This window comes from Emydura macquarii, unplaced genomic scaffold, assembly GCF_026122565.2.
Source record: "Emydura macquarii macquarii isolate MOO-44397 ecotype Brisbane River unplaced genomic scaffold, CSIRO-AGI_Emac_v2 contig_2205, whole genome shotgun sequence".
Lineage (NCBI taxonomy): Eukaryota > Metazoa > Chordata > Testudines > Chelidae > Emydura > Emydura macquarii.
In genome coordinates, this window is record NW_027132342.1 from 26625284 (window position 1) to 26651429 (window position 26146).

A 26146-nucleotide genomic window follows, 5' to 3' on the forward strand; every position below is an offset into this window, starting at 1 on the left:
TCCAAACTACTCTCTTTCCCCTCAGCAGCGCCCTGCCCCCGGCCTGCAGCCTCCATCGCACCGGCGCTGGGAATCCCTGGGCTGGGCTGCGGGACAGGTTTGCCCAGGGCGCGGCCCCAGCTCCCTCGGCAGCTCCAGGCGGGGGCGCCGCGCGGCTGCCAAAGGGTTAAAGGTGTCATGGGCGGGCGGCGGGGGGGAAGCAGGCGCTGCCGGGGGCGTGTCCGCCTTTCGCGCACCGGGCTGCAGCCGAGGGAGGCGCGCGCGGGGAGCGCAGCAAAGCCGGGCAGGCTCCGCTCGGCTCCGCTCCCCTCCTCGGGCGCGGGTGCAGCTGCTCCCGGGGGATTGGCTGCTAGGGCGGCGCGGCCGCACGCGGGCTCGGGGGCACCATGCCTGGCAGCGACACCGGCCTGGCTGTGGACAGGACTTACTCGGACCCGGAGAGGCACCAGCGCGCCAAGACCCGGGTAATAATTGTCCCCCTCGCCGCGCAGCCCGTCGGTCTCAGGTGCCCACCTGCGGCGCGGGGCTCTCCCGTAGCTGGGGCTGCACAAGTTCCTGAGCCCCCGTCGCCTGCCCGAGGCGCTGGGTTGGATCCCCCCGAGCGCAGAGCGGTGTTTAAAAGGCGCCTGTCACGCCACCCTGGGGGATCCAAACCCAAATGTTTCGTCCTTGCCCATGTTATCTCAGAGGTTCGCCCTTCCTGCCCTGCAGCAGCCGCTAGCTGCCTGGCCAGAGACCGCACCTGCCCCGCCGCTCCGTGCGCTGAGCGGTGGGACTGGCTCGTCGTGGAGATGCTGTTGCTAAAAGTTCATGGCAGCGTTTGAGGCTATGGCCGAGGGAATTCCTCGGCGGGGCTTGACCCGCTTCCAGTCCAAAGGTAACCCAACGGCTTGTTTTGTTCCCGCTGGTGATTACAAGCCGCCGCAGTTGTGAGAATTACAGCTGGATTTGCCTTCAGTGAGGGCAACAAGTTGAGGCAATGTGTCCAGCTGTCATGTGACAGCAGCCCCATTCCCACTGCATGTCTGCCTAGAGTGTAAGCGGTGTCGGTATGATCTGTACTTCTCCAAAAAAATTTCAAAATCTGACTTCAAAGAGAAACTGCTGAGTTAGAAATGATCTGCAAACTTGACACATTCAAACTGGGTTTAAACAGGGATTTGGAATGGCTCTCTCAGTACAAGAAGTAATTTGCTCTGATCACCTATTCTCACCTCCTACTCAATGGTTGTCATTAAGCCTCAAGGACAGGGCTTTTATCCACCTACCCCATTGTTATGTATGTCTTGGATATTCATATGTTGCCTCCTATATATGTTACCTATTTGCTGTATCATTTCTACCTACTGCATCTGAGAAAGTGAGCTTCAGCTCACGAAAGCTTATGCCTGCTGAAATTAAATTTGTTAGTCTTTAAAGTGCTACAGAACGCTCGTTGTTTTTGCTGTATGCAGATTAACACGGCTACCCCCCTGGAACTCTTCGATATGATCCTTGAATTCAGATGTGCTTTTCGAAGCATGCTCTCAGGTGAAACTAGGACCAAAACTTAGGGTCTCTCTTTTTAAAATAAATCTCACAAAATACATATTTCTATTTTTTTTGTTAACCTAAAGGAAAACTTTTAATAAACTTTCCCATTGTGTTCATAACTCAAACATTATATCGTTGCTGTGTTGTGTAAGAAACTGAAAATGAATGACTATTGACAGACTTTAGAAGCTGAAGATCAAGATAAATTCATTAAAGAAACTAGCACAAGCTGAGTGTAATGGAAAACAAATACAGAAAGTTAACAGAAAACTAGCTGTTTAATTCTTTGAATATTATTAACTGTTCACGCTTAGACACCCTTGGCGTGTCTCTGTCAGAAACTTCTTAGGGTAATACAAGCAAAGGCTCTTTTCATTTTATTTTATTTTAAATCTCCCTTAAAGATCTGTAGAGCAAATAATTTTTTTTTCAGTAGGATGCAATTATTATGCCATACACTAAAATTACTTCTCAGAGGTTTGGAACATGTTATGTATATACTATAGATTCCATGATGTACAACTTCATTGAGGCAATTTTTCTCATGGTGCAGTGGCAGGTTAGATTTGTTTTCTTTAATTATTTTGCATCTTTTTAATAGACTGTATGATACCTGTATGTACATCCACCTGTTATGTTATGTTTATAATATGTGTGTCATTATTTGTATAAATACGGTATGGATGGGGCAAATGGATTGGCTAGTTTGTGACAAATTTCAAATCACCAGCTACGTGTTTGGTTTAAGCAGCTGAAGTCTTCTCTGTATCTATGACTCTGGTTAAGCAAAAGAAAGCAAAACTGCTCTTCATTGCAGTGTAATTTGCTCTTGCTGGCTCTGGCTGTCGGCAAAAATAGCTGTTCTGCTTTCTCTCTTCTAGTGAGACAAGATATTTAGTGCTTTAAAATAAATGAGCTTCACAGCTTGAAGCACTTGGATTATTTATCTGTGAAGGAAGACTGGCTTCCTTTCCCTACATAGAATTCTAGTCTTTCTTTCCACCCCTCCCATCCCATTAAATAGAACTGCTAGACAAGAGATGGTGTGCTTCAGATTGTTTCTGCATAATGAAATGTTTTAAATTAAGTAACCTCATTCACTGTGGCTTTTACTGTTGGCATGCTATCAGCATAGCATGACCTTTACACTATAAGTTTGACACACATTATAGATAAAGCAGCAGTATTTGTCTACTTCTTTGTATAGAGTTGAGCAAATTACTTTTATACCCCCTAATTCTTCTCTTCTTTCTGAAAGATAAACATGCTATATAGTTTAGTGTGATGCCAGAAGAAAACTTATGTATTATTTTTGATGATTCTTGGTTTATTTATTTGAGAATTAAACTGAAGATCCAGTAGATTGACTTAAGAGCTGTAACAAAGCAGCATGACTAATTTTCAGTACTGCTAACTCCAGATATTCTAAAATAATGAGATTTCTTTTTTAAAGAAAATACTGGTTCCTTTTTATTTTTGTTCTGATGGGTCAAACACCAGGGTTCATGTTGTAAAGCTTTTCTCTGCAACCATGAGGACTAGAAACTGCATTTTTTTTAAAATGCAAGCTGAGGTACTTATTTAATCACATGACTCCAGGAGCTGAGGCTTTAAGAAAAATGCCCAATATAAACAGAATTGTGATAAAATCGCAAGAGTTGGAAAAATGGAGTCTTTTCAAGGTGTCTTCCCTTTCCTTATTAGTCAAAGACATGCAACGCTTTAGGGTCCTGCAGAACGTATTTGATTGACCAGGTAGCATCAGCATCAAGAAATTCTGTTTACTAAGAGACTTCTCCCCATCCTCCACAGTGAGGAAGTGGTCAAACGAATCCATGCATTCATCACTTCAGTGGTGGATTGCTTTAATTCTGGGGGTGAAGTGATGTTGGCACTTCAAATTGCACAGAATTCAGCAGCTCATCTTCCCAACAGGAAGAGCTACTATGAGGAAGTCATCCCTGACTTTGAACTCCACACCCTCCTGTGGCTGCTTTCTACTACACTTCTGTAGCTAATTCAAGGCCTTGGTTAAGACCAAGGCACCTCAACAACTGCATTTCCATCAGTAATCCACCAAACTAACTGTAGTCTTTTGGAACAATGGAGTTAACAAAAGATAGGCAATGAAGTACCAAGGAAGTTTATGCTAACTAAGAGTTTCATTGCTTCCACAATGTGCTTCAAGATCACCCCCCGCCTCTTTTTGGGGAGGGGGAAGGGATATTTAAAGCATAACCAAATAGGACTTGCCCTACTCAATCTCATCAATGGTCCCTATAATCACGTGTCCTGTCTGACTGAACAGTAGTAGATGCTTCAGAAGAAGGTTCAGGAAACCCTAATTATATTTCCTGCCCATAAGAAAAGTGGGGGGTTTTTCTTAATCCCCATCAGTTAGTGGCTGGTTTATAACCTGAAGGATGAGTTTATCCCTTTATAAAAAATAACTAATATAACTGTGAATGTTCTCGTTACTTGTATAAATGTCATGTGATTACAACAATTCCTTTTCTTGGTTCAGTCTAGTCAGAAAGTCTCCTTTTTGCATGATTAGAAGAGGTAAACCACCTTCGCTGCAACCATTCATAATTTTTGTATTCCTCTCTCCTGATCCACATCTCCTCTATAAACAGAACCCTCTCAGTCTTTTTATCTCTCCTCATATGGAGTCTTTTCTGGCCTCTAATCACTTTCGTCACCTGTCTCTAGATCACCTGTCTCTCTGTTATATCTTTCCTTTTAATCTCTAGGGGGATTGGAGGAAAAAACATGGAGACCTAAAAAGATTGGAAACATGGGGAAAATGCAACAATATAAGATTCAGCTCAGAAAAATGCAAGCTAATGCTGCGGGGACTAATAAACTAAGTTTCTGTACTAGGCTTGGAGATAGGACTAGTAATACAATGTCTGATGTGAAGGTAGAGGGAGAAAACTGTTTTACAGCTCAGTATTTATTTTAAAATGTTTGCTGTGCCTCAGTAGATTTCTAGCTTTTGCCCCGATCCTGCAAAGTGATCTTTGCAAATAGATTCTTGTGCCCACACAGATTTTGGGGATGGGTTACAGGCCACTGTTTCTCCCCTTCCATTACACCTAGGAAAATGACAGCAAAATGTAAATGGAGATGGGGACCAGAGTTCTTTTCAAAATTTGAATGGATTTTTGACTGAGAATCTTTTGAACCTGGGTAAACATTTATGGGAACTTCACTTTGGGACTGTGCCAGAAAATTTTTCACCGCTCTAGTCAAAACTGTAATGTCTCATTCCTGCTGCTGTGCCCCTGTTGGATCCTTGTGGCTGTGCCCATTGTTTGCATGATCAAGGTTTAAGTTAACAATATTTTAAACATAGTAAAAAGATGTATGCGTGCATGCGCACACACGCACATTTTAAGTTATTTGGTTTGATCCTCTTGGTTTAGTTGGTTTGGGTAACTTTTAGAAGAATACTTAATTGGCAGCCTTGCAAAAGGACAATTACTCTGGCAGTATGCAGACAGTGAAGGCTCACTACCTCACTTATTCGTTATTGTTGTCTTCATGCAGAAGATTTAGACCAAGTGCCAGCTGATGCACGGCCTTGTATGCTAGGGGGTGAGGCTATACAGTTAAGTTCTTTCAGGAGACGTTGATTTGATTTCTAATACTGCTGGTCAGGTTATAAATCAAATGGACACTGCCAGATAGCAAGTTTTAGCATCTTGACACAATAGGCAAATGTGCTGCAATCCAGACCTGACCTCAGTGTGGGGAGATGAAGGGGGATTGTAATTGGAGGGAGATCTTAGATTCATTCTACCATACGATTCCGAAGTACTGATGCTTTTGGACTGGAAATGTAGGGGTATGTTCAGATAAAGTAATTTGTAACTTCCATTAGTGTTGTTAATGGGAGTTGTGTGACCATTAAGAGACTATGTCCCCTAGTGTTACTATTATGATAACTAATATTAAAATTCTCTGTTCTTCCCTTAGTACAGGAAAGCTAGGAAGTTAATACTCAAACCAAAAGTTAATACTCAAACCAAGGCACTGACATAGTGGACCTAGGGTGCTGGCTCATGGCTAAGTGACTGATTTTAGGACTGGATTTACAGTCTTGTAGGATATACCATGTTTCCAAGTTCCCATTTTTCATGCTTGCTCCGTGAGCCAGGACTCTTCCCTGGTGGCTCTATTTTATGCTTCAGAATCTTTGTTTTCAATTGGAAGGAAAAAAGGTCTCTAGCCACTATGGCTATGAAGAATCCCTGCAATTGTGAATCATGATGCAGTGATATCTGACAGTCTGCAGGAAGCTGGAGCAGTACCTCTGGGGTGAATTGCCCCATCCATAGCACTGGGGTACTAGTTTTGAAGCCACCCTAATCGTGGTACTTTAAATTGTAACATTAACTATTTCACTACTTTTCAGAGCATGCAAGAGAGAGGTGCATGAGATGGAGATCTATCCAATCTGAGTGGGATCTTATTTTGGTATTGCAAATGGGTGAAGTTTAGTTTGTGGATAGAACTTGGGCGAGTACCCCACTTTTATCTTCCTCTGTGACTCCTTAATGGGGTACATGCATCTTGGTGGATTGAGTATAGGATTTTGAGTAGGCTTGGCAGAATTCAGTTATTTTATAATTCTGGCTGGTAACATCGATGTTTATTTGTAAGCATTTTTTTTCAGTTTTATCTAATCATAGTTGTTCAAAATTATGGGTTTTTAAGCATTTTTAATTTTTTTATCAATTTGAATTTTCATAGTTGAGGGAAACTATGGCAGGGCAGATAATGAGGGATGTCAGACAATAATTATTGAATGACAGTAGATGTTGAGATTAAAAAAGTTAAAGCTTTATAACCATTAAAATACAAATTGTAATCCTCACATGTCAAAATATACGAAGTAAATATCCTTACATCAAACCCTAATACATTCCCAAGTACCATTTTTTTACTTTGTGTATCGGTAAAATTTTTATGATCATCAATGGAAATATTTTTTTCATTGTTGTATGTATGAAGAAATTGATGTAAGTACAAAGTATTATTTATATTATTATGTAAGTGACTAAAAATAACTAAGGACCTGATCCAATACACAATTAAATCAATGGCAGTCTCTTCATTTACTTTTTTGGTCTCTGGAGCAGATGCTAAATGAATTAGAACAGAATTATGGAAAACATATATATTTATTTTTAAAGTAGACTATAGTTGTTGTATAATAGATGTCTCAGATCTATTCTTGTAAAGTTTTATCTAGTTAAGTGCAAGGGTCGATGTTAAACTTTTTTAAAGGAATGATCTTGTGTCAGACTTAGTCCAAAATGCATGTGGTGTTTTTTAAAAAATGATTTCAATTTCGTTATCAATCAAAGATGGTGTTAATAATGCAGACAAAGAAATGTGTGGGTCTGTTTGTTTTTAATTGACATACTCCTATGAAAGTGTAGACCCTTTTAATTGCTGACTAAGGACTGGGTCTACCAAACACTATGTAAATGTTTGTCTTTACTCATGTCATGTAGTCCCATTGAAATTAATTACTGTGCATTTCATTAAAATTACATACATAAGGATTTGCAGGACTGGACCCTAAAACAGTAAGTAAGGGAAGCTTTCAGGTGATTAGCAAGTCTCTCTCATTCAAGAGGACAATTCACATAGACTGAAAGTGAATTATAGCCTGTAGATGACATTTTAAAGACGAGTATGTTGACTTCCGTGTGTTAAACTTAGACTCAGAAGTCATTGCATTTTTTTGTAAGCACTACAGTTTATTTAGGTTTGGGATTCAAACAAACCTTCAGGGAAGAATTGACACACCTGAGATTAATCTTACTTCCTTTTTTAAAAAAAAAAATACAGATTTATTTAAACACCTAACAAGAGATTACAGGGGAAATGAGGTAGTAATTTTTCAGTATCTCTGATTGTTTTTTTTAAATTTATAGTGAATTTGTAAGTGTGCATCTAATATCTAAGTATCAGAAATTGATCTGAGGGAAAAAGTCATAGGGGTTGGCCAAGATGACTAATATTTCTGGATTTGCAGCATTAACTTCTCTATTTCTATTCTAAATTGTGTGACATTTCATACAAAAGCTAGGAGGTAGTGCTTAATGTAAAATATACTGTCATATAGCAGTGTCTGGTCATGTGAGTGCCACAAAGTTCAAACACTTTAAAGTCAGAACTGGCACTAACATTTTCTATTTCAGTTCTGTCTATCTTGGTAGCCTGCAGTACCTAAAAATATACCTAGGACAACTAAAGATTCATTATTTTTCTCACTTGGTGGGAGATGGGGCTTATTTCTCTTTTGACTTAAATCAATGGGAGGTCAGGCTATGCTAAGTAAGAATTCCAGGGTCCATTAAACATGTGCCAGATTACCGCAGTTACAATAGACAAGAAGTTTTGGTTTAAAATTGCGGATGGCCAAGAGGAAAGAATTGAAGATCTGGAGCTGCTTAGTAATGAACTTGACCCCATTCTAAAAGGGCTCAAAAATTGAATGAACTAGGGTTTTAAAGAGGTATAGATGGTAGCAGTCCTTAAAGTAGCGTATGCTATGAAGAAATCATAAAACTTTATTTGCAATGAATTATGAAGGTTCTGGAGAGGGGTAACTTGAGTCCCACATGCAGTGTTTTAGCTCTATGTATCATCTGAGACCTCAAGCCTCTTTGTGACTCCTGGATAACAATGAACAAAATAATAAAATTGCCAAATTAACCATGGGGTGGGAAAGTACACATTGATGTAAGACTCTTTAGCTGCTCTTTGTTTTTGGAGTTGGACTAGCCTGCAGTACAAACAGAAGAAACAAATTATTGTATATCTGTTTGAGCAAGACTAATCAAATCCATTGAAATGTTAAGCAGTAAGATATACGTCACATAAATCTAATAACTGTAGTAGCAGTTTAATTTTTTCAGGTGAGTTTTTAGAACAGCTCTATTTGCCAAACTCTTTCTTCCTCCACTTGGGGTTTTTCTACCCCGTTGACTAGAAATTTGCAGTATCTTGTAATGGAAGAGGAAAGACACTTATATGGCTGGCCTTTCAATTCTACTGTCAGCCTGCTAGAAAAGGCCCAACTGGATTTCCAGGTCCATATATTTTACTCTTTCTTAACCCACTTCTTAACAAGAGTTGTTGCAGTCAGTAGTGCTTCAAAGCAAGTGTGGAAAATGGGGACCTGGATACAGTTAGGCTTATTGTGTCAGGCTGAAAGTTCAGTCTTAAGGCCAGACATAGAAGTGTCTCTTTGTTTCACTTTCTGACCACACACACAGGCTTTGCAAATAGAAGAATAAAATTGTAATACCTGCTACCTCTACAGTTACTGAGGTTTATATGATGTAAATGTTATTGCTTAATATGTTAACTAGCTCGTTATTGTGACTTGTACAGTCATACTAGGAGTTTCAGTTTTGATCTTAGTGGAGGCTGCATTAGATTTCTTGTTGGTTCATGTCAGGATTGTCCTTAGCTTTCTCTGCCACACCTGCAAAATATTTTGTCACTTGCTTCCTGAATGCACCAAAGCTCACTTTCTGTGCAACATTTTCCTCTTAAAAAAAATGACTGACTCTTGTCCACCATGACCCCACACCTCACTGTGCATTAATGTGAACAATTTCCATTTTTTCATAAATGATAGGAGTAACCATGTGCCCCTAATCACCCCCTCCATAGGAGCTGCCAGCCTCCTGTTGTGGTGAAGTGGATAGCAGACTGTGTGAGGCCAAGTGCACTTTAGATTGCCATCAGGTCTATCATACAGTATTGCAGGGGCACGCACAGGGAGTGGGGTGGGGGGAAGCAGGGGTATGGACACCCCCCCCACACACAGTAATTGTCAAGGGCACAGAACTCCTTGGCCGTGGGGCCAGGGCAGGGAGAGCGAGCTCCGGCCATGGGGCCAGGGCACAGAACATGCCCCTCCAAAAGGGGTCAAATTTAAATTACCGCGCACCACCCTGCAATAATGTTGTTGCCATACCCTCCATGAAGGCCAGCAGGCAGTACCCCTCTCAAACCAGTCCTTTCCTCTCATGTAGTCAGATACACGTGGAGTAGCACTTCTGTGAGTGGTGGTCATGCAAGCAGCACCACAAGCAGATATCTGCATGTGTTATTGGCAGTGTTGCTTGTCCACACTAGAATAGTAAGTACTTTGCTAATGTGATTTCAAGTAGCATTTCCTGCAGAATATTTAAACTGTATTCACCTGTCTTCTTTTCCTCCCCATTCCTTTCTTTACATTTAGACTCATGGGGCAGAGCAATGATATGGGTAAAGCAGAGAGGAGAAGGGCTTTCATTCTGGCCTTATGGGGCTGGCTGCAAAACAAAACTGACTCTTGTGCAAAGTTGTGGAACCCTCTATTGCTCATCACAAAGAGGCAGCCAGTTAGGAGCTCTGCCTAGCTCAGAGTCAGGAAGAGCCCACTCAGCCACCCAACACTTTGTTGTACTATCTGACTTAAGTAGGGGGCATTACTCTGCTGATAGATACTCAGCTCCTCTTACCTTGTCTGGCAGGTTTTTCTAGTACAGAACTTCAGTTAAATATTAGGTAGAGTTGCATGAAATACATGAGTTTGTCACTAAATCTGATGCTTCAAAAATTTCAAGAGGAGGCCCTGGTCCACTCATTTTACTATTTTTCTGCCTCAAAATTTTTTCTGCTGCTGAAATCTGAATGTCGTCATCTTCTACACCTAATTTTCCAGACAGACCTGGGTTTAAACAGAAGTGTATGCTGGAGAAGGAGAGGGCCCATTGTGATGTGGAGAGTGACCAAGGGGTTGCAGTGCTTGTATAACAACCTTGCTGAGGTTTGACTCACTGCCTTAATTGTTTATTGACCAAAGTTCCAGTATCTTGAGACCAGTCAGTTTCACTTTGACGCTGGTATCTGGTTATTTCAGTCAGTTTCTGTAGCTGACTTGTCCAGAGGCGACAACAAATTCTGTGCGTCATTGAGACACACCATTCAGTTTTTGCTCATTTTGTGTTCTGGGATTAAATAATCCTTCTGGGAGGCTGAAAGAGTGCAGTGAGTCTTCACCATTCAAGCACAAAAGCTTTGTGTTGAAAGAAAGCTTGGAAAGTGTTTATTATTTATGCAGCACTGTTAGTGTCCATGCATTAACAGATTTTAAAAGACAGGTCACTGACTAAAGGAGCTATGCTCTCAACTAGACACAACACAGCAGCACAACTATAGCATGGTGCAGGGGACAAAGTTTACAATGCTGACAGATCATGATGCATGTTCCTTGTTTACATATCTTGGTAGTTCCATTTTGTTTTATATGTAAAAGTGTGTAGACAGTGTCCAGAATTGACAGCAAGGGTGGAAGTCAATTTTTTTTTTGAGTGTCTTTCCACCTTTTTTAATATACAAGAAAGTCATACACCTTGCATGTACACCGTATTAAGAGATTAAACTTCAGCACATTGAACCAGCAGTGGGCACATGGTTTATGGATTCCTGATCTTCATTAAAGAGATTGCATTGGTTTTCAATACACAGAGCATTAGAGAGGGTTTCAGAAGTCCCAACACACAGTTCTAGACCTTCACAGTGGTGTCAGGAAGGCTGCTTGAGAGAACTCATCACTTTAGTCATGCAAATTCTGATCTTCCAATCGAAAGATGCTGTTGCATGCTCATTTTTGGGTAATTTTATATAGTCTTTATGTTGTACTCTTGGTCTCATCCAGACCAATCCTTATACAGTAAGAATAGATAAGTGTTGCTGAAAGCCTCTCTTCAGCTCAGATTTGTCAGTGCACTCAAATTTTTAATATCTTCCTTTCAAAATATGCTCTGTAATCTGCAGGGAGTAATTGCTGCAACTACTCCTGAACAGGCACATTCACATTAAATATAGATTTGGGATGAGGGAAGGAGACTCATTCTGCCCTTCACCTTCAATGTTTGGCTCAATTAAAGGTTCATGATTTGTTAAAATCTGGAAGTTAGTTCTCAAATTTTATGAGATAGCTAATATTTTTGTGTCCGCTTTCTACATGGTGGCTTGTAACTTTCTATGGCAATACTTAATGAACTTTAGCACACATTCCTACTGCTAGAGAGAGATGCATGTTCTTCCTCTCCCCCTACGCATGTTACTCTTGCAGTGGGAGAACACAAAGGTCAATTGATGTTATACTATTTCCAAACGCTCCAGTCATATCAACGTATTTTTAAAATGCTAAAATAAGAACCATAAAAGTTTAACTAAGAAATTTGGTCAGATCATGAAGTTAAATATAATGGTAAGAATGAAGAAAAAAGTGGGGTTGTGTGTAAATAAGTACAGTATGTTCCATTTTTGTACCTCGTCTTTTGACACACTCTGTATCAAATCTTTTAAATAGCTTTTTGTATCTATAGACTGCCCACTACAAGCACGCAACTCAATTTGTTACACAGTACTGGACTAAATTCTGCTATTGCTAACGTCCCATGCAAACTCATTAACTTTTGGAGTAACAGTTACACAATATTTATTGTTAAAAGAAATTCTGTCTCTTGTTACATCCCATGTGCTCAGTTAACTTTGGGAATTGTGGTGTCCGCACAAAAAGATCAGGCAGAATTTCTTCCACAACAGTAGAAAGAGTGTTAATAACTGCTTCCAAATGTCTGACTATGTTGCTGTATGCTATTATGTAGTGACAAATACTCTGTTTGGGATGTTAATATACTGGTGACTAAGAGACTGGCTAGACAGACAAAGATATACTCTGTTCTAAAGGATATTTGGTATGAAATGTAAACAGCAAGAATTGAGATTCCAAGTAGCTTAGTCATATCTTAATACACAAATCATCATATCAGGTGCGTTTCGATGTTGCAGATGGCATATGATTATTAAATCTGACAATATTTGTATTTGAGAGAGGTTTTTAAAATTCATCTTATTCAAGTGTATCTTTGTTACTTTATGAAAATATATATAAGTATACCAGCAAAAAATGAAAGTAATTTAATTTCATGTATTAATTACTCCCTACTAATTTGACAGATTTTACTTTTATATCCGTAGTTCCTGGTATTGTCCATGGCTCTGTTTAATATACTATGGATTCAGTACCCAATGCTCTGGAATTTTTTCTCTGCTGATTAAAAAGGAGGGGCTTCAGTCTCTGCTATGATTCTGTCTCTTGGGGCAGGTCTATTTGCGGTTCTTATCTTGGCAGTAATAAAAGGATTATTTAGGGGTCATTTATATTCATAACTGTTCAAAGTGTTTGCAGTCTAATATCTCTTTCCAAACAAAGAAATTAGCAGTATCATGGCAGGGGCTTTTGTATTTTTTTTTCCTGTTTTTTTGAAGATTGAAAGTATGCATCATACTATTACTAACACCTACTCCATCTCTCCCTGAAAACCTGAGTAATCTTTTTACTTTGAACTCCACCTTTTTATCCTTTTAAAAAGAGAGAATATGGCTTGCGATGATAGCTTTGTAGACCCCTCATGGGTTATGTGGAATTTTAAATATTGGATAAAGTCTGTAAAAACTCTTTTGTAGTGTTTTTATCTAAAAAGCAAATCATAATTAGTGAGGTGGAAATATTGCATTGTTCCGGTATTTAAGGAGATTTGAATAGAATTCTGACTGCCAATTTATTCTCCTTATCGTGGACTTTCTTTTTTTCTTTTTGGAAGTCAATTTCTTTGTGCATATTTATGCATAATTCTGGCAGAATCGTAATGATCTGTTTGTAGGTAATATAAAGATCTGTTTACTGTGGTCCATTCTTTATGCAGTATAACTTTAGATGGGATAAACTTTATATTAGGTTTAAAGCTTGGCATACATGGAAGCCAAGTATTGCAATTAGCATCATGGCTCAAAAACTGTGCTACACAAAAGGTGATCCAATCAATATGCGTCATGTAAAAAGTTAGCTTGAGTTTAAGGCTATTGCTGCTAATAGTAGCAAGTATTGATTTGGATGAGTCTATGAAGGGAGTAGGAGGAAAAGATAAGGACACCATTTCAGTGTCAGATGTGTGGCGAGGGTGGCCTGTTCTGCCCCTCCGTGGGTCCTGCGCTCTTTTCGGCTACGCTGATGGTATGGCTGGGTGGGAGCGGGGGGGCGGCGGCAGTCCCACCCTCTACCCTGGGCTCTGACCCAGGGACCCTGTGAGGAGTAGCCTCAAACCGCTTAGTCCATGAGAGCTACTACCTTCCGTGGGTTGCCTGTCCTTGGCCCCACTGCTTGTGGTCCACTGCCTGGAACCGGCATGAGGGTTTCCCCCCCCCCTCATGGCGGGATTCTCTGTCCCTGTGATCCTCCCCTGTTTGGGTGAGGTCACCCCACCTTAACTCTGTTGTCTGAGCTGCCAGTTCTCCTTCAGGCTTCTGTGCCTATAACCCTTGGCCCTGCCCAGACAGGCTTCTACTTAACTCCTGTATCTTCCGTATTGTAATGGCAATCGCTCTAAGCTCTGTAGCAGAGCTGTTCTGCTCCTCCTCTCAACCCCCTTTCAGCTGCCCCTATCTGCCTGACAGGGAGGCTTTTAACTGCTGGGGTGAGCTCCTTAATTGGCCTCAGCTGGCCTAATTGGCCTGGAGTAACCCCAGCTGAATCACACAGGGAACAAGGATTTGTTGATCCTGAGACTAATATATATACCCTCCAATACTCTCCTATAGCCATCAGGTCTGGCCCTGTCACAGGTGACTTACTCTATTCTTGTATTTTTTAAATTTGATTTTTATTATAAAGGAAATGTATTATGTTCTCCAATCACATTTAATTTGATATTCTTTTTCAGTACTGCGTACAACTCTCTTTCCCATTCCCATCTCCCTTTCCTGTCCTCTTGGGAAAAGGAGCATGTGCAGAACAGACACATGACTAGTGGTGGGTGTGTTGTGTTGTAGGAAGTTATACTGACCTTTAGGTCAAAATTTTCCCCTTTCTCTTTCTTTCTTTTGTAGCTGTGTTGTATCAAACAGCTGGAGCGATTTAAAGTTAATTTAATCTTGATAAAAGATCTGCTTCCAAACCCTGATGAAATAAAAAGTCTGTATGTTTGTAGCAATTTCTACAATTTTTTTTTCCATTTCTGAGAGCTTGCACAGAAATTTTTGCTGAGTAACTTCACTTTTTTTCCCTAGGGAGAGAAGAAGTTGGAAAATAAGGTTTGAGGGGCATGGAGATCAGGAAGATAACATTAATTGTCATTAATGGTGGTAGTTTGCAGCCAAACAAGGAATTTCATTGCAGTGTTAGTTCAGAGCAGTTGCCTCTAACTACCAAATTAATATGACTAATAAAAGGCAACTACTGCAAAATCAAAACTTCATTAATAGGGCTTTTCTTCTTTTGAAAACTGTATTGCAATGGCTGGATGTGCATATTGCTGTGTGTGACCCAATATGTTCAGTCAGAAGGTTCTTGTGCTGCAACTTCAAAATTGCCTACAAAAATTATAGTTCTGGCAATGCTGTTTATATGGTAACAAAAGACTCATGGTATCATTCCATTATAAATTGTTCATGGCTTACTAAACTGCAGTGTAAAAGGTTGTATATAACTCATAAACTCCTCTAACTTGCACTGTAGAAATGTGACTTGGAGGGCAATTCCTTCCAATCCTGTGTAAGGTTTCATGAAAGCATGATATGTTTCAGACTCTTCAGGCAGTTTTATACAACCTTCAGCCCCACAGATGCCCCAACAGCTCCCCAGATGGGTGTTTTCTCATCCACCTGAAGTGGTGCTAATGCACCCCAAAGGCTTTGCTCCTGTCAGTTACTATGGGAGCTAAACTCACAAAAGCCTTCCAGGTTGCATTCGCACTGGCAAGCTACAGAAAATAAATAGAAGATCCAAACAGGAAATTGACCGCAGTTCTGTTTGGAGGAGGAGTTGGAACAGGACTTCTGGATGGGAAAATAGGAGCAAAACTTTGGAAGGAGAGTAAGAAGTATCAGTGTCTTGAGTATAATTTAATTATCCCAGATGCTGGCTTGCTCTCACAGGCTGTATTCAGTTGATGGGTTGATCCCTCATGATGTCCTCTGTTCTTCTTCAGAACTAAGTTCAGAATACACCATACAACATCCCTCAGACTTTTTAGATTGTTTCTCTCCTGGAGCTCTATAACCATTCACTTAGAACTCAAGTACATGTTAAAAGCTCATTTTGGACTGTGGGAGTTCACACATCTCTCTTTTTCTCTTTTATTGTTAAAGATATTTGGAAACAGCTCAATTATCTTAATATTTGATAGAATGTTCAACTATTGACATTCTCAAAATTTGCAATGGGGAATGCTAGGATACGAGTACACTGGGTAAGATCCTTCTAGTATGACTGTCTCCAGTAAAATGGCTAACAATATTGGCATTTTAAATGGCCAAAATTGTTTTACAAAATGATACAACTGTAGGAAAATCACACGTCTCCATGCTGTTGTTAAACTGACCGCAAATTCCAAGGCAATAGTGAATGAGTTCATATTGTGGAATTATCAATTTACTATTTTTTCAATTGAAGTCTAGATTCTACGGAACACATGACATACTTATGTGCCTAACCTCCATATTCTTGCAACTCACATATTCTTCACTCAAATAGATTGTTTCCAGCTCATAGTGCAGAATAGTAATCTCTGTTTGAGTTGTTAATTACATAGCTGTACATTTAGCAGTGTGTAAACCTCAATTTTATTTAATGGTATCACAGATAGAAATACATCAGCTGAGGTGCCTCCTGTTAGATGGATACTGATGATATCGTCAAGATTTATTGAGAATGCCCTATGATGGGAGGATGTTGCTTGAGTTTATAGCTTGTAGGCTCAGATAATTAACCACAGATTATAGTGGGGCGTTTAATTTTTAGCAAATTCATACTTAGGTGTTCTTGGCCATAGTGCATACTACTTTGAGTGTTAGATCACAATGCTACAGAAGATTTTTCACAAAAAAGTTCCAGGAGCATCCAGTCTGAAAAATGTACTTGGTTTACCATCTAGAGTTTGTGGTTTCTGGCAAAGATCTGGAGATATTTATGGAAAACATGCACAATAACACAAGTTCCTTGTATAGTAGTAGTAATCACTGATAATTCAGTAATAAATAATAATTACATAACATGTGATGTCTGACTATTTTGATGTGTGCATACTGTATCACTAAAATGATAGGATGGGGGCCAAGTTAGACTATTAGCTTCATTTTAACCTTTTCGGTGACAAATTTAAAAGAAGAAAAGAATTAAAAATAATGTTTTTATAGAACTATTCTCTTTTTTCCTAATCTGTGGATGAATTAGGACTCACGAAACTGACCAGAGTTGCAAATATATATTTTACATTATTTTTTTTTAAGGAAACTCCGACATTTTGTATCTGCTTTCTGAATTCCATTCCCCAGAATATTTTATACTTATTTTGTTTTTTCTCTAATATTTTCTTCATTCAACAGAGGCATTTCATTTTGTTTCTGACAGCATTTTAAAAAAATATTCTGGTATTTGATTAGATAGCATGGTAGGTTCATGCTTCTGTATATGGACATGCTTGAGGATACAAATGAAAGGTAATTTATGAACTCAGTCAAGTATTTGGAAATTTTTCCATACCACTTAATTGCCACTCAGTTGAGTAGAACTATTTTTGCTGAGGCGACTCAGGACGCTACTGCTGAAGCTCTGGATTGGGGTGTCTGTGAAGAGCTAAGTGAGTTTTTTAGAATGGTTGGTTCTAGTTCTAGTGCATGCCATTGATATTTCACCCTCAAGACCACTGAAGGAAGAAAATCATAACATTCATAAAAAATTAAATGAATGTTGCCTTTTTGAAGTGGACTGTTACATACTATATTATCAAGTGTTAAGTGCCTGTATTAGGAGAATTTTACAAAAAAAATTCTCCATCTTTAATAACAGTATAGGTGTTAGCAAAATTGGCTCCAAAGCCTTTTTTCAGCACCAAAATAAAACTGGACGCATCAAACCTTAGGCCTAAAAGCTATGACTGTGTATATAAATCGTAAGTTCTGATATAGCAATCCCAACTCAGATCTTTACTGTTATCCTCTGTAACATCTCAAGTAATGGACATATGATGGATGTTAAGCAGGAATATTCAGTAGAATAAATCAGCAAAGTGTCTAAACTGGTTCAAAGAAGTATTTTTACTGTTCCTTGTTTAGATGATGAAGTGCTTTCATTGGTAAGCTAATACTTCTGGTATAATTTTAAATATCAAATGTTTAGTCATAACCCCCAGTGATGTCACAAATGACAGGTTAATGTTTTTAAGTTAGGGAATGCATACAAAACCAGCCTGACGTTGGCAGCCTATCGTTACTTATTTCTGAACTAGCACAAATAAAATTGTGCTCTTTACAGAACTGAAAATATTTCTCTTCAGCTTTGTGGAGTTTGTTTATATATCTGTTTAGGAGTAGCTGAAAGATACTGCTTGAGTTGCAGTTCAGGCTGAGCCACACGTTAAAAAAGGTGAAAACGATAAGGTTTTTTAAAAACAAGATTCTGTGCACCTACGCACTTCCAGTGCTATTATGTGCTATTATGAATAGGAGTTATGCCTGTCAGTTTTAATGTGGTGATGGAAATGTCCTGAAATACGATGGCAATGGGTTTGCTATTTCCCCCTCTAGTCACTGGTCTACGTAAAGCATAAGTCTACATATTCTAGCATTTGTTCCTTTAGCTCAAGTGGAAGAGGTCTGTTCTGTGGGTGTGAAGGGTCCTAAGGTTCAATCCTCAATGACTACCCATGTTGTGAAAATTGGGCCGTACTTGCATGATCACATGCTATATCATGCATATGCAGTAGAAGCATGGTTCTGGTTGCATAGGGAAACTTAATTCTGGCATTTCTTGACTTTATAGACTCAATGTTCTTTTTATAGTTTTTTAAATGTTTATGTATAAGAATGAGAAACTCCTCTGAACACTCTCTTTGTCCACATGTTTCCTAAAATATGGCACCCAAAAATGGACATAGTACTCCAGCTGATGCATTAACAGTGCCGAGTAGAACCGGACAAATACTTCTCATGTCTTACAGACAACACTCCAATTGATACATCCCAGACTATTAGCCTTTTTTTCAGCTGTTTGACATTGTTGGCTCACCTTTCAGTTTATGATCCACTATAACTTCCAGATCCTTTTCAGCAGAACTAAACATAAGAATGGCCAGTGGTCCATGTAGCCCAGTATCCTGTCTTCCGACAGGGGCCAGTGCTAGATGGTTTCAAGGGAATGAATGAAACAGGGCAATCAAGTGATCATCTCCTGTTGTCCAGTCCCAGCATCTAGGTGTCCCTAAGCCTTTGACTGCCAGACCATGGGGTTGCATCCCTGACCATCTTGGCTAATAGCCATTGAATTTGCCTAATTGAAATCCTTGAATTTACTTAATTCTTTTTTTAATCCAGTTACATTTTTGACCTTCACGACATCCATTGGCAATGAGATCCACACACAGTTGACTGTGCATTGTGTGAAGAAGGACTTCCTTTTGTTTGTTTTTAAACCTGCTGCTTATTAATTTCATTGGTTGACCTCTTCTTGTTATGTGAAGGCATAAATAACTCTTACTTATTCATTTTCTCCCCACCATTCATGATTTTATACACCACTATCATGTCCTCCTTAGTCATCTCTTTTTCCAAGATGAACAGTCCGTCTTTTTAATCTCTCCTTATATGGAATCTGTTCCATGCTCCTGATCATTTTTTGTTGCCCTTCTCTATATGTTTTCCAATTCTAATGTATCTTTTTTTGAGTTGGGGTGACCAGAACTGCATATAGTATTCAAGGCATGGGTGTACCATGGATTTATATAGTGGAATTATATTTGCTGTCTTATTATCTATCCCTTTCCTAGTGGTTCCTAACATTCTGTTAGCTTTTTTGACTGTTATTGCACATTTGAATGGATGTTTTCAGAGAACTATCCACAGTAACTCCAAGATCTTTCATGAGTGGCAGGGGCATACACAGGAATAAAAATTTGGCTGCTTTTGGAGGGGTACTCTCTGTGCCCTCCCCCTCCTTCCCCCAGGTGGCCAGAGGAGGAGCTGGCTCTCCTCCCTGCCTCGGCTGGAGGAGTTCTGTGCCTGCTCCAATTGGGGGGGCCTATACCCCTGCTTCATGCCCCTTGCACACGCCCCTGGTGAGTGGTAACAACTAATTTAGACCCCATCATTTTGTATGTGTAGTTGGGATTATATTGTCCAATGTGCATAATTTTGCATTTATCAACACTGAATTTCATCTGTCAATTTGTTGCCCAGTCACTCAGTTTTGTGAGATGCCTTTGTAACTCTTTGCAGTCAGCTTTGCACTTTACTGTTGAGTAATTTTGTATTGTCTGCAAATTTGCCCACCTTACTATTTACCCTTTTTCCAGATCGTTTATGAATATGTTGGAAAGCACTGTTCTCAGTTCAGACCTTTGAAGTTTTCATAATCCCTTTTCCATAATCATTTAATCCCACCCTTTGTTCCTGTCTTTTAGCCAGTTACTGATCCATGAGAGAACCTTCCGTGTTATCCCATGACAGCCTACATTTCTTAAAAGCCTTTGGTGAGGGTCCATGTCAAAGGCTTTCTAGAAGGCCAGGTGAACTAGATCCACTGGATCACCCATGTTCACATGTTTGTTGATCCCTTCAAAGAATTCTGATAGATTGCCATGTTGACTATTCCCAACCAAATCTTGTTCATCTGTGTGTCTGATAATTCTGTTCTTTATTATAGTTTTAACCAATTTGCCTGGTACTGAAGTTACGCTTACTGCTCTGTAATTGCCAGGATCACCTGGTGCCTTTTTAAAAAAATTGGCGTTACATTAGCTATCCACCAGTCGTCTGGTACAGAGGCTGATTTAAGCAATAGGTTGCATGTTACGGTTAGTAGTTTTGCAATTTCATATTTGGCTTCCCCTTCAGAACATTTGGGTGAATACCATCTGGCTTGGTGACGTCTTATTGTTTAATTTATCAATTTGTTCCAAAACCATCTCTATTGACACCTCAATCTGGGAAAGTTTCCCACACCTGAGCCATTCTATTTAGGTGACAAATCTGGGGATCTCCCTCGCATCCTTTGCAGTAAGATTGATGCAAGGACTTCATTTAGCTTCTCCGCAATGACTTTGTCTTCCTTGAGTGTTCATTTAGAAAGTTGATCATGCAGTGGCCCCTCACTGATTGGTTGTCAGGCTTTCTGCTTCTGATGTACTTTAAAAATTTTGCTGTTAGTTTTTGTGTCTTTTGGTAGTTGCTCTTCAAATTCTTTTTTTTTTTTTTTTTGATCTGCCTAATTGTACTTTTACAGAGTTTATGCTCCTTTCTATTTTCCTGAGCAGGATTTTACTTTCAATTTTTAAGGATGCCTTTTTGCCTCTGACTGCCTCTTTTACTCTGTTTAGCCGGTTTTTTGGTTGTCGTACTATTTTGGAGTGAGTAGGTATACATTTACCTTTAGCCTCTCTTGTATTTTTTAAAAGTTTCCATGTAGCTTTCGGGCATTCTATTCTTTTCTGGTCAGTCAGATTACCCTGTTGGTAGTCTACCTCCCAGGAAACCAGAGCATGCTAGTGGACTCTCTCAAGAGATGCTTTGCTATCAGTCATGAGTGGGAGGCACACAATGTGGTGAACAATACTTTTGCTCTATGGGGGACTTCCACCATTAGTGACCTATTCACCTCCCAGACAAGCAGGACATATGCTGTTTTAGGGGAGCCCTAAATTACCACCTTCAGGATGATGCTGTATTTCAGGCGGATCGCAGGCCAAATCTGGACTGCCAGATGCTTTTGAATGGACAGTGAAATCTTTTTATTTACTTATCGTTGTTTTTGTATGATTTTCTCTGGAGGCTGGACCTTGACAAAAAATAATTGATTACTCCTGCTCTACTTCTTCCATGGTTAGACCATCTGAACTGTGCTTCTCCTCTGCTATTACTCCTGCCTCGAGTTTTGTGCAAGATTTGGCAGGACAGGGCAGGGCATGGTATGAGTCATTCTCATTGCCCCCAGCTGCCCCAGATATTTTGTGTTTCTGAACCTTCTACACGTTATCTTAGGCACGGATCATTTTTCCAACATTTCCTGATCTCCTGATCCAGGAGAACAGCAAGATCAAATATCTCAACCCTCATTCGCTTCATCTCAGAGCCTGGTTTTTTGGATGGGTCTCGTCCTTACAGCGATCATGTTCTGGAACTGTACAGAACATCCTTTTTAGTAGTAGGAAGGATTCCACTAGAAAATGTTACCTAGCCAAGTGGAAGGTTTTTCTGTCTGGGTGCATCAGACACGTACCCTCAGAAGCTGCAGATATTACTTTCAGTCTGGACTATATACTTTTTGTAAAGACAGCAGGTTTGTCCATCAGCTTCTTATGGGGCCACTTAGCAGAAATCAGTGCGTAACATTCACCCTCACCAGGCTACTGAGTCTTTGTGCACCCTCTGACTAGCAGATTCTGGAAAGGTCTACTCAGAATCTCTTCATCTGTAAATAATCCTACTCCTCAATGGGACTTGAACCTTGTTTTTTCAGTACTCACTAAGCCTCCTTTGAACCATTAGCTTCTTTTTCTCTGTCTTTTCTATCAGTGAAGGTCACATTCCTGGTAGCCATCAACTCAATCAGGAGGGTTGGTGAGCTTGGAGTACTGATAGTAGATCCTCCTTACACTATATTTCATAAGGACAAAATTTCATTAGTTTACACCCTATATTCACCCCCAAATAGTCTGAGTTTCACCTGAACCAGTCCTTCACTTACCAGTGTTTTTCCCAAAGCCTCACGCATCCTTCGAAGAAAGGAGGCTCCAGTTCCCTCGATGTTTGGTGAGCTGACCTGTAGAGAACAAAACCAGTCAGGAAATCTTCTATACTATTTGTTGCCATCATGAAAAGGGTCAGGGGTCAGGCTATATCCTCACAAAGAATCTCAAAATGGATCTCTAGCTGTATTTTGCTCTGCTATCAATTATCTAATCTTCCCCCTCTTGGGGTAAGAGCTCGTTCCACAAGAGGGCAAGCAACATCTTTGGCATTGCTTCAAGAGGTGCCTTTAGTTGACATTTGCAATTAGCTACATGGATCTCCAGCTGCATGTTTGTGAGACACTGTCTGCCTTCATACAGGACACCTCTGCTGATGCATATTTTAGAATGGTAGTCCTTCATTAGGCTCCGCCATCTACTACTGTGCGCCCTCCTATTATTTGAGAACTGTCAGTCATCCACAGTAGAATGCACATAGGGACCAGCACTTGAAGAAGAAGAGTTGTTTACTTTAGTGACAGGAGGTTCTTTGAGATGTGTGGCCCATTTTTGTATTCCACTACCCACCCTCTTTCCTCTCTGCTTCAGATCTTCTCTGATATGCAGTAAGAAGGAACTGGAGAGTTGGTCAGTCTGCCCCCCGCCTTTTATCTCAGTTGGAGACATGATGTAAGCCAGGATTCATATGCGGCCCAGTGGAGGCTGCTTTCAAAATTATCCAGTTCTGCGTGCGTGGAGTGCATGCGCACCCACAATGGAATACTGATAGGGACCACACATCTCAAAGAATCTCCAATTACTATAAGGTAATTAACTTACTCTTATTATATTACTTTAATAATTCCACTTCATATCACATTCCACTTCACATTAGATAAAGGTTAGATTGTCACAAGAAGCATAGCAAATATTTCCAATAATTCTGTGATTTGAACTTTACAAAATGAACTTGGTGTAATGGTTAATTTTTCTTAGGCAAACATTTGGCAACCTTTAATGTGGAGTAATTGTTTAACAAACGTTTGACATTCACAGGTAGTCAAATTGAAGAGCATATTTCAACCTATATTTTGATCCGTTAGAAGCTTATTTTCATGCCACTGTCTTAATTGTATAATCTATGAAGTTTTTTTCATGAATGAAAAAATATTTACTCCTGAAACAATTGCTTAAATGGTTAAATAAGCACTGATAGGAGTGTGAAGATTGTGAGACACATTTTATATGTAATACAATATGAATTGTAAAGTCTTTGGAACTAGTGCATCTAAATGTATGTAAAAAGAGCTTTGAGCAATCATTAAAATGTCTTAAGAAATCTCTCTTCATTTAAATCAATAGACCTTGTGTGTTTGTATTTTTGAGCTTGTAATCACATTTGCACCATAATTTATACTTCAGTAATAGGCAAGTGTGGAAAGAAATAATAGATTGAGACATTTGTGACTAAACAAATGATTCATCCTTCTCAGACCTATTTTTTTCCTGCTGATTCCTACCGTGAAGTCATAATACTGAGTTTCTCATCTTATTTGATTTTCCTGGCAACAGACTGTGATGTCAATGTCACAAACTCAAAATTGTGACTTGCAAGAAGAATCTCTGGACTGTGAGGGGAATAAGCTCTCACTTAAATAAACACAAACATCTGAAATAATACCAAATGGAATTCAGGAAATGATTGGCCAAGTAAATTACATTAGGAGTAGTTGCCTTTGATCCAGTATAAAAAGCTCCAGTTTGCTTCAGGCCTGGTCTACGCTAGGAAATCAGGTTGATATAACTACGTGCTCAGGGATGTGAAAACTCCACACTCTGAATGAGGCAGTTAAACCAACCTAACCCTTGGTATAGATAGCACTAGGTCAACAGGAGAATTATCCTGTTAACATAGCTACTCCCTCTTGGGGAGGTGGAGTGCGTAGGTAGTGTCTTCACTGAAGCACTATAGTGGCACAGTTGCAACAGTGCAATTACACTGCTGCAGCGTTTTAAGTGTAGGCAGGTCCTGAATATAAAGTCCTCAAAGTACTCTAGTCCTTTCTTTCCTGTATAGATCATATATATGATCAGAAATAAGTGTTGGTTTCATAAAGCTAGAGTTGCTTGTGAATGACCAGTCATCTTATTGCTAATGTTGATTGTGTACCAAATAGCAAGCTATTTTCATTATACACGTTTCATTAATTATTGCATGTACTGATTGATTTTTAAATTACTGCAAGCTTTTCAAACTACTTAAATGGGAACAAAGTAAGTTTTAATTTGCAGTTTAATTTATGCTGTTGATATTCTAGGAAAAGGCGCCTGTGTCTTGTCTGAAATGGACTTTCTCTTCAAGACTAAAATTTCTTTGAACTTCTAATGTTTCTGCATTAAATACAATGCAATGCATCTGTTGGTTGCCTTAGGTTACACTTTTTGAGAACTGAGTGAAACATATTGATTTTAGGCAGAAACTGTTCCTACTTGCGAACAGATAGGTGATGTACACCATAAGCTACTAGTGTAGCTATTCAGTCTAATACGTATTAGCACTTTTAAGATACAAAGCAAACTAATGCTGAAGGTGTAGGAAATTATATCATTTAAGTCTTTCTGTAAGATAGCAAAAGCAAAATAACTTTGTGCCCTGTAATGAAATACGGCCTTTGATTTTCATCTACCAGAGAAAATGAGTTGCCATTTCCAAATGTTTTGACCTTCAGAAGCCAAGACCTGAAGGGGCAGACAATACAGAGACAAAAGATGTAAGACTTGTTTGTTCCAGGCGTTCAAGGCGAAATAGGGAAAGATTGAGTTGTCAAAGCCTGGCACACAGTATACTGCACTCGCTTTACACAATGGTTCATGTTTCTGCAACTGCATCTTGCTACTACTGGAAGCTTACTGCAGAAGTGTTTTCAATATAGTTGCTGCTGCTTTTATTGTAAAGCACAGAGGCAAAAGAGTGGCGCACAGTGCTTGATTAAGCATCCTGTGAGAGAGACTGACACTAAACTTAGGAACACTTGTATGCTTTAATAAAGAGAAGACTTTCTCTCAACTCCGCCATACTAGGATGGAAAGTATGACTTTCCCTATTGGCCAGAGGCTTGATTTACAGGGGACTATTAGAGGGTAGCTGGTCGTTTTTGAGGAGATGGCCACAGCACCACCTGTGATTAATCAGCTGCCTCCCAGCTGAGGCTGTGGAGGCAGGGATCAGGGGATAACATAGTTTGAAGAGCACCTGGTCCTTACAAAGGCCAGGAAGAGCTCAGATGAGCTGCAGGGAACAAGTTGGTTCTTGTGAGAGTCCCGGTCAAGGGAAGGAACACAGCTGTTAGGCGATTTCCAGGCAGATGGTCTGGGGTCTGAGAATTACAGGGAGTAGAAAGGCTCCATGAGGCAGGGTGCACTGGCTAAGAGAGGTGAGGGAAAAGCCTCTGGGAACTGTAACCTATGTTGGGCAGAGGAAATATTTTTTGGTGTTTACCAAAGTTTTGTGTTTAACCAATAAATTTGTGCCCTAAGGGAAGGGCCTGAAACACTCTGGCCTGGCATAGATCTTTCCTATGCTGGGGAATTAGTGCATTGGTTTTAGGGGAATAAACAGGTATTTCTTATTACATGCGAAGAGCGTTTAATAGAATTTCTCCTCTTCTTTCTTCATCCAGCATAGTGATTTCTTCAGTCTCTCTCTGGTAAAGAGAGCTCTGTTCCTGGGTGCCATTTGCAAATGAGTATGATAAGGGGGAATCTCAAAGAAGCAGAGAAGATGAGGAAATATTAGTCTAGCTTTT

At 39.8% G+C, this 26146-nt stretch overlaps 1 protein-coding gene across 1 annotated transcript in view; it reads left to right on the plus strand.

The window, feature by feature from the left end:
* Nucleotides 1–302: 302 nt before the first annotated feature.
* The window catches only part of TMCC3 (transmembrane and coiled-coil domain family 3), a 66601-nt gene continuing 40757 nt past the window's right edge, over nt 303–26146 (plus strand). The window contains exon 1 of the mRNA XM_067559806.1: nt 303–464. Coding sequence (XP_067415907.1) covers nt 387–464 — 78 coding nt within the window. The 5' untranslated portion in view covers nt 303–386. The remainder of the gene's footprint in view (nt 465–26146) is intronic.